Raw genomic sequence first — 9,327 nt, 5'->3', positions numbered from 1 at the left:
TGTATATGTGTGTTGAATATCGATGCATTTGTTATTTTATATCCGATCTGGTAGCGCCAAAGGCATTGCAAACAAAAGTTGGTCAACACTTGTTGACAATTGGATACAGCTATCAGGCAGCTCTTCTTTGATCCTTTTGCTTTTGCATTTGATTCAGCGAACACCAGCAGAGCGTTATTTTTTCACTTAAAACGTACAATTATATTAATTAATTAGTCTTCTCAGCGTTCTTTCGCCTTCTATTGACTTTTTCATTAGCAATAATTCACTTCGCAAAAGAGTGGGAAATTAAAAAACAAATTTACGAAAGAAATTGCACTACTCTTGATTTTGATTTTCTCGCTCAGTGACGCAGCAGTTTGTCGCTGAAATGGCAGCCTGCAATAAGGAAAACAACGACCACGCATGCGGTAAGTGCAGACTTAGGGAGTATTATATTATTAATAATTAGATTATGCGCCTGAATGGCGAAATTTGATTGATGTACGTCAGCGACCAACTCACCACCCCTATTGACTGTTATCCAGAATCATTCTATTTGCATATTTTTGATCCGGTGGCCAATTTCAACGATTTGCTCGTTTTTATGCGATTTTTTATGGGATAATATTAAACGCTTTTCCTCTTTTTTATATCACATAAAAAGCGAAGGGTGTAACACACGCACACACACAGTAGAGCAGCTATCCGGGGGTGCTGATGATTTGTGCGCTTAACCCGCATATTAAACTCGATCGCTTAGCGTTTCAATACGCGTTTAGGAATTTGCGCACCGCTACGCCACTGCATTGTCCCCACAAGGCCAACTTTTAACCACTTCCCCCTTGTCCTCGTTCCATTCATCGCTTCTGGCATAGTTCGTCCAGTTTATTGCCGTAGCGCGGCAAAAGTGTTAATACAACAACAATTTCAAGCATGCACGGCTTTTGGTCTACAAACTGCTGCTGCCAACGCACTCATGCGTTTTCTGTTTGTGTGTGTGTGTAGTCGCCGAGTGCTTGAAAGGGGGGGGAGGCGGTTGCAGTAGTGCAGCATAAACAAATGGCAAATAAGCACAAGCACCTCTCATCGCACCAGCTGCGGTTTGAAACTTTGCATTTACCGCATTTTCCTTTCCTTCTCCATAAATTTCAAAGCTTTAACTTTAATTACCTAATTTGGAATGTTTGTCTATGTACTTTTCTATCGAACATTTATACATGCAACATACATACAAATGTATGTATATATGTAAGCCTCGTAATTTTATTTCTTGGCATTAAATTGGGGCGGCCAAAAAATTTTCCATTCTCAATTTGCTCCCTTCCTTTGCTGAGACAGAAGTTTGTCGTGCTTGGAAATCGCAGAAATTTCCACATGAACGATTATTTTGCGCTGACGGCCGGCCAAGAAACTTACAGTCAACACACAAGTATAAGTAGAATGTGCTAAACAAATAATTTATTAATTATTCCCAATTTCCTTCATTTATTTATTTTTATGTATACGGTTTTTTGTTTTTTTTTTTTAATTGACTTACTATTTGCATTTTTATATATGTACATATTTATTTTCTATTTTTATTTCCTATTTTGAATTTAAGTAGCGTCTCAATATTTCTTTTAATATAAAAATACTTTTTACTTTTGAGAAACGGGAAGATAGTGAGGTTCAAAACATTTATGATAAGTAAATGGGAAGGTTTAAAACAGTTAATCCTTTTATGCAATGAAAGACCTAGATCTTGTAAAGAGTCTACATTTTTCTTGGGATAACTACAGTATTTATTCTTTTAGTACCAATATTGTATCTATTGTACCCAATATTTTAGGCAAATTATCATTTATTAATGTATCGACATAAAAATAATGATTTGGTTTAATTTTTCACAATTCTAAAGTCTTCACTGTCCCTTAATTAAAACCTTTACACTTCAAGAACTTTCAACATTATATTAGCACTTTTAAAAATAGAGTCTTCCGATTTTTTCTTGCAGGCGAACCAATAATTATTACCCATTATGTGAATCCGCAATTATTTTGGTATACTCCGCTGAAGAAGTTGCACGGCAGCGCCGCTCAAGCTCTCAAGCTGGAGAAGAAATTGCCCGCGCAATGCGTTTCATCCAATCAACTGGACAGTTATGAAAAGGAGCAGCATGTGATCGTGCGCTATAAGCCGCAATCGAACCCACAGAAATATCTTCGTGGTGTGGTGAAGGATTGGCAGGACGATGAATATTTGGTGTGGGCCATGGATTATGGCTTTCAAATCATCAGCTCTTCGAGATTCTTGTGGTGTTTGCCAACAGAATTGTCGGAAAAAATAATGGACATTGCCATTGGCGGAGTGGCTAATGTATTGCCTTGGAATGGCAAGAACTGGAGTGCTATGGCTCAAAAACTTTTTGGGCTGCAGCTTTTAAAGGCACACCACCTTAGCTTCAAGCCTATGCAGCAGAATCAGCGACAGCAAAACTTTGGACAATTGCTTATGAAGTTAATTGATTGTAACGAATATCTGGTTGATGCCGCTGAGTATTTGGTGTTAAATCAGTTCGCACGTATCGCAGAAAAGGACCATTTTCAGCTTGACATGGACAATTATTGGCAACAGTCTGAAGCCACTCATCTGGCTGAGATTAACGATATTGGCAATCTTGGTGGTGTAGGTTCCCGCAATATTATCAAGCTGGTCAAGGCAGCTGGGTTGTTACCCACCAAATCTATTGATCCCAACAACTCTCCAATCTTAACTAATGGAGACTCTACCTTTGCTGACATTTATTTTGATTCCCACAAAGTTCTGCATAAGGTGGAGCCCTGGAGCCAGGAATGTAAAGTTCGCCATAGAAATGGCTATTACCAGATTGGGGGCCTAACACGCCCTCTCACGCGTCCTTCGGCACAACCGGAAAAGTTGAGTGTTCTACTGCAGCAGCGAACTGTGCCACCAATACCATTGACGGCGAAACTTCTAAGCAAGGTCAGCAGCAAACTTGATAATCCGGTGGAAACAGCTTTCGAAGTAAGCAGCGACACTAGTAGTGCCTGCGGAAGCTCCAGTTCGTCCAATTCTGACATCGAAGAGGATGCACCGCGCCTGCAATGTTTGCGTGCGCTGGTAGCTGACAAATCAACGGACTCCACAGAAAACTCAGCCGCTGCAGCTTTAGGGGATGAGGAAGTCCTGCACAAGGAGCAGAAAATAATTTATCCAACGTCCATAGGCGCCTCAATAGAAGTTCAAATGAATTCAATCCCGATTACATCTTCGGCTGTGTCGAAAGAGCCATTAAAGACTCATTCCGAAGTAGAAAAAACTATCGATATTAAATATCCGAACGCTGTGAAATCAGCAGAGCGTACTCATGCTACCCCTTTAGTCTCTAAAGCTCCTGAAAAGATGTCTGCTCGGAGTGAATTCAAGCAAATCAAAGCAAATGAAAACAGAAACGAGAAATATACGAGCCTTGTGAAGTCAGCGGAGCCTCTTCATGCAGTTCCATTTATTTACGAATCCCACGAAAAGTATGATAAGACGCCAGTTGTAAAGGCAACAAAGATTAACTTAAAAGCAGATGAAGACAATAAGTATACAAACCTTTTAAGTTCAACGAAGCCTTTCCCTCTCGGAAATGTGGCAGAAACCCCAAATGTTCAAAATCGTATATTTCCAAAGCCACAGGATCCTTCACTAACTAAGGAGAAGTTAGACCGTATCTTCAATGAAATGCTTGGGAAAACCTCGTTGGGTTCCCCACTCAGGACGGGCACGTTCAATAGCAGTCCGAAACAAGCCATCCCCAAGAACGTCTCTGGCCTCAGCCACATAAACAATATGGTGTTGGCACATAGCTCTGTGGAATTGATACCCTTGAGCAACGTCCAAGAGTTGCCTTTAGGCGCCTCCATTCATCAGGCCATGTGCAATAAGAACTTTCATACGCCATCCCCAATGCAAAGTTATGCCTGGCCCCATCTAATGCAGGGGAACTCGATGCTGCTGATCAATAGCATGGATACCGGAAGGTCTTGGAGTTATTTGCCACCGCTCTGTACGCTTGTTATGCAGCAAATGCAGATGACAGTAATGACTGGGGTTGGACCGCTTGCCGTGCTGGTGGCGAACAATCAGGAGAATGTCAACATTCTGGCCCAACATTGCTCTTTCCTACTGCAGTACTACGAGACTATAAAGTACAAAGTGATAAATGCGGGTGCCATTCAAATGGGTGATGTGTGTAGCATGTTGCTGAGCACTTGTGGTATCCTGGTGACCACAGCGTCTTGTTTGGTCATTTTGCTGCAACATCACAGCAAAGGCATTCACATCTTCGATGCCTCGCGCTTAAGGCATCTTATTTTCGATGATTATGATCTTATCAGAACCGCTGGTCCACTAATACTGCAACAAATTTTAGACCAACTGAAAGGCATGTCCTTACCGCGGCTGCAACTTATAATGGTGGCTCAGCAGTGGCGCGCGTCTGAATATATGCCACTTATTAAACGGCAGGCACGCAATCCACTGCTTCTTTTTGGCGACTTTCTGGAAGCGGCCATGTACGGCTCTATAAAATTGGAAGTCGTCTTTATGCAGTCTATAAAGAAGTTGCCAAAGCTTCTGGAGTTTCTAGACTCACGCATGTCGCTGCAGGAACGCACGCTAATTTTCTGCAAATCACTAGAAGAAGTGGGCACTTTACGCAAAGCGTTGCTCTCAATTGGGCTGCAGTCTGGAATGGCCAACGAATCGCAAAGTGAGGTAAGAGAGGTGTCTAGTTTTAATTTTCTGAAACGAACTCTGTTGTGGGGAATGTTTGAAACCAACAAGAGAGAGTGCTACAGTCGAGCATGCCCGACAGTTAAAAACCCTGTAAACTTCCGGCACTGATTTATATCCGTTCCTAGCAGAAGCAAAAAGATAAGAAGAGCGAACTTGATGCTGCAGTTTGTGGGCGTAGTACTGGAGTGAAATTGTTTCGCTAATAACTTTTCTTAGAATAGACCGTTTTGGATGAAATTTGACACCAAAGTAGATATTTGTATATAATAACAATATAATATATATATAATATAATATATATATAATAATAATTTGAACTTGTATAGCTTAGGGACTAGGAGCGTCTATATACCAAGTTTGGTTATATCGCTTCCGAAATCCAGGCATTCATCCAGACGGACAAACATGTCTAGATCGATTTCTCTCGTCATGCTGATTCAAAATGTATATACTTTATGGGGTCGGAGATGCTTTCTTCTGCCTGTTACATAATTTGCAAAAACCTAATATGTATAGCCTTTTTACCCTGCGGGTACAGGGTATAAAAAGACGATCTGCAATCGTTTTACAATTGAACACTGGACAGAATCCAACTATCTTAATTGCAGACGGAACGAATATTGCTGCTCACGGATGATCTTGTCACAAACAACTCATCTGTGGTGACACTGCGGGACATTCAACTCCTGGTCCACTACAACCTCTCCCACTCGTGGTCAAGTTTCTCGTCGCGTTTTCGGTTTGTTACGGGCAACATTCCAAATTATTTTTCCGAAAATCGATCGGAGAAATATATTACCTCCTTTATCATGCTAGATGAAACCAATAAGTTGGAGCTGCCCCGACTGGTGCAATTTCTCCATGCACACGGCATCAGACAGGAAAAACACATAATGCAGGCTGCAGCTGATTGTCAAATGCATTCGGAGCAGGGTCATGCTCTCTGCCAGAAAACACTCAGCGTTGGAACGCGTTGTCTAATGTCATGCCGCTATCGGCACTATTTGGTCAAGGCGGATGTGATGAATGCACCGTTTACGCAACAGCCAGACACACTCATTCGTGTCCAAGTGGTGAAGGTAAGTCCTCTATTCCATATTACTAGCACAGTTTTTTTCTGAAGAGTAGCAACTCTTTTTTTATGGGTCTTATCAAATTAATAAAAACAGTTTTTTTTCTTCTCAGTGATAAGAAATAAAAACATAGTTTTTCCTTAGCCAACGGTAGGTCGTTAGGCTGGTGTAGGCTATATTTCCATGTTTAAACACTTTCTAAGATATCTCAATATCTTTCTTTCTTGACTATATATTATTATACTTAAATATACATTTTGTTTCTTTTTTGATTCCAATTTTAGTAACAATTCCATAGTTTAAAGATACACTTTATACATATATGTGACATATAGTTGCTATTCTTGGTTTTATTCTATAGAATCGTGGTTTTTATTTTCATTTTTATTGCCCTATCAGGTCTACAGTCCCGTGCATTTGGCTATTCGTCCATTATGCTACAAGTTACCAGGATGCAATAAATGGCGCCAAATCTCATCGAGTGTGGCTCAACTGGCATTAGCACTAAATGTTTATATGGGTATACCGGAAAACCGTCGGCCATATCGTCAGCCGCGCATTAATGACATCTGCCTCATTGAACGGTCAACGGGCTTCAAACGAGTTCGTGTGGTAAATTGTCAATATAATGGATCATCGCTGCAAGTCCAGTTCATGGACGATAGCACTGAACCCATTAACGTTGGCATCTCAGAGCTGCTATACTGCGCTACCCCATTCCAACGCGTACCACCGCTCGTCATCGCGGTTCGTCTCCCTGGCATAGTTCCTGTCATGGGTGAGGTTACATGGTCCCGAAGTGCGACGCAGTGGGTAGAGTCTTTGCTTTGTAATCTCAATGAGTTACAACATGTGCAAATGGTCGTTGACTTCGCCCTTAAGTCCTCAGTCTATGTTAAGGACATTTTCGTGATTCAGGACTGCCCCCAGATGGGTACTAGTGTTAAGAAGACGATGCTTTGCGGAGAACTATTGCGCGAGGGCTATGGCTGCATTAGGGCGGATGGGCCTGAAATGTTACGCAACATGTACGCAGAAGTGACAAAGATAAATTCAACTGATGAGGATCCTGCAGATCCACATTTTGGCCAATGGTTAGACTCAGACGAAGATGGAGCCGAGGCTGAGTTGCCTGCGAGCCCTACCCTTAAAGATGAAAAGCAGCTAACAAGTCCAAGTCCTGCAGAAATTGTAGATAATCCAGATGTTGGACAGTGGTTGGATTCAGATTATGAAGATTCAACGCCAGTGGAGACAAACGCGCAATATTTTAAAACTCAGAGAGACTCTGGAGAAGACTTTGTGAAGCAAAAAAAAGACAATTGTAAAAATACAGCTCGATCTCCAGAATTCCGACACCTCGTTGACTCCCAGCACTCAAACACAACCAATTCGATAGCTATTAAAGAAACAAGCAACACTTCAACGACCGAATTTCTGAATGTGTTGATCAGAAATCTTAAAGAAAAAAAGGATGATGTAAAACCTAACAATACACAGCAAATGATGGAGGAAATAGTGTACGGCATAGACGAAAGATTGAACACCGTCAGCTCGAAGTCCAGTACGCGACAGAGCAAAAAGAAGGTGTTGGTGGCGTCTCATGAAAAGTCCGTCGACGCTGCTGCCCTAACTACCTACTCGCTCCGATTCAGTGCTGTAGCCGGCGGTGCAGTGCGTCCCTCAATCAAATGGAAACAGACCCTCCGAACAATCGTCATCACTATAGAGCAACAGTTGCCCGAATATGAGTTGAGACATAATAACAATACGTTATTCTATTCTGTGCCAACCACAGCACCACCACAAGGTTGCATTCTTAATTTGCTGGGCGATGTGACAGTTATATCGGAAAAACAGTGTGGCTATTATCTGCAGGTGAAGCTGGACAAGGTTATTAAAACCATTTGGCCAACTTTGCTGCGCACGGCAGTTCCCCAACATTGGTTGACCTACGATACGGATCCGGATGGCGAATTAAGCTCTCAAGAAGCTAAAAACTATAGATTTAAATCGATATGGCAGCAATGCTCTGAGTTCGAAGCCAAAAACCCTGATTTCGATTCGGACTCATCCGTGGATGAAAGTGAAGAAAATTCCACTGAACGCGCCATATTAGGGGATGACTTAGCAGACTAATTGTTCCTACATGGGCTCCACAGCGATTCTTTTATAGCTCCGTAATTTTCAAAAATCAGTCGACATCTCGTTCTCTTCTAATTTATTAACCTTTAAATGTGTCCTATTTTTTTTTCTTTTAAGACAACCAATCATCCTCACTCTACCCATAGAAATTCATTATAAAACAATCTCAAATTTCATTTAATACGATACATTTACACTTTAAAAAAACACTTCCCGTTACTACCAGTTATGATTGGTTCTATTTTAAGAATCAATTTATGTTTTCTGTTGAATGCTTTTTATTTTAAAATTGTATAATTATCTCACCCTACATTTTAACAAAAATAAAAATAACACATAGAGATCCATTTGTTTATATTATATTATTAGATAAAATAGGTTTGGAATTTTAAACATTCCTTGTCAGCATTATTAAAAATGTAGTTTAGCGATCATGCCAAAGAATATTAAAGGAACATGCTTTCTAAGAAAAAAATTTTTGTTAATATATCAGATCAAAAATAACTGTTAGAAATTATAGTTGTTGTAGGAGTATTTTGGAAATCCTTCTTAAGCGTAAGAAGTACTTTATAAGGAACAAGTTAAGCGTAAGAAAGTGCTTTATAATGAACAAATTAGAAGTCCTCACTGACGGCCGAACCCTGAGGCAGATTATATTCATTTTCCATAATATGTATTATCACCTGCCCTATCATATTCATAATCAGGGCATTCGAGTTTGCAGTTTCATGATCGCTCGCATGGTACGATATAGGTTCGAAACGTTGCAAGGCTTGACACGGCAACTTTTTACCAAAGATATTACGTTCCTGCCACGATTTAGTAGCCAATATCATGGGCATAATATATTCTTCAATCTGCTTTAATATTGTCACTAGAGTCGAGTCACTTATGTTCCATTTATAGCGTATTTTCAAGAACAGCACCTGAACATGCTCATACGCGTCCCGCGGCATGATACAAACAGCTTCCATTATCTCGTTCATGTAGAAGCAACGCTGTATGCGCACACATCGGCCGGCAGCATATTCGCCCAGGGATATGTCCGGTTCCAGCAGCACACTGTAGCTTTGCCAAGTATTGGGATACTTCACGAAGGTTCTGCCCCCACTTCCTTTGTACAATTTGTGTGTAATGAGCAATTCCACGGACTTTAGTTCGCGGATCGCCTTAACTTGCAGCCTCCACGGCGCATCAATGGCTAAATGCAGCTCGGGGGTCAGCTGGCGACAGGCCTCTGAGATATTGTACTTAAATAGTTTTAATAAGTCCATGGTGTCACATTCGTGCAGTTTAAGGATCTGAGCTAAGTCCAAATATTGTAAAAGCTTGAGTGAGCATT

At 40.9% G+C, this 9,327-nt stretch overlaps 1 protein-coding gene across 1 annotated transcript; it reads left to right on the top strand.

Annotated features, from left to right (window-relative positions):
- The first annotated feature begins 370 nt into the window (after positions 1-370).
- Positions 371-8,168, top strand: LOC115626064 (putative ATP-dependent RNA helicase SoYb). The gene is made up of 4 exons (XM_030521317.1): positions 371-410; positions 1,976-4,746; positions 5,376-5,846; positions 6,240-8,168. The coding sequence occupies exons 1-4, from the start codon at positions 371-373 to the stop codon at positions 7,977-7,979; spliced, it is 5,022 nt and encodes a 1,673-aa protein (XP_030377177.1). The 3' UTR covers positions 7,980-8,168.
- The last annotated feature ends 1,159 nt before the right edge of the window (positions 8,169-9,327 follow it).

This window comes from Scaptodrosophila lebanonensis, unplaced genomic scaffold, assembly GCF_003285725.1.
Source record: "Scaptodrosophila lebanonensis strain 11010-0011.00,11010-0021.00 unplaced genomic scaffold, SlebRS2 tig00000080-arrow-pilon, whole genome shotgun sequence".
Classification (NCBI taxonomy): Eukaryota; Metazoa; Arthropoda; class Insecta; order Diptera; family Drosophilidae; genus Scaptodrosophila; species Scaptodrosophila lebanonensis.
Note: the sequence above shows the minus strand (reverse complement) of the source record. Positions and strands in the feature narration are given on the sequence as shown.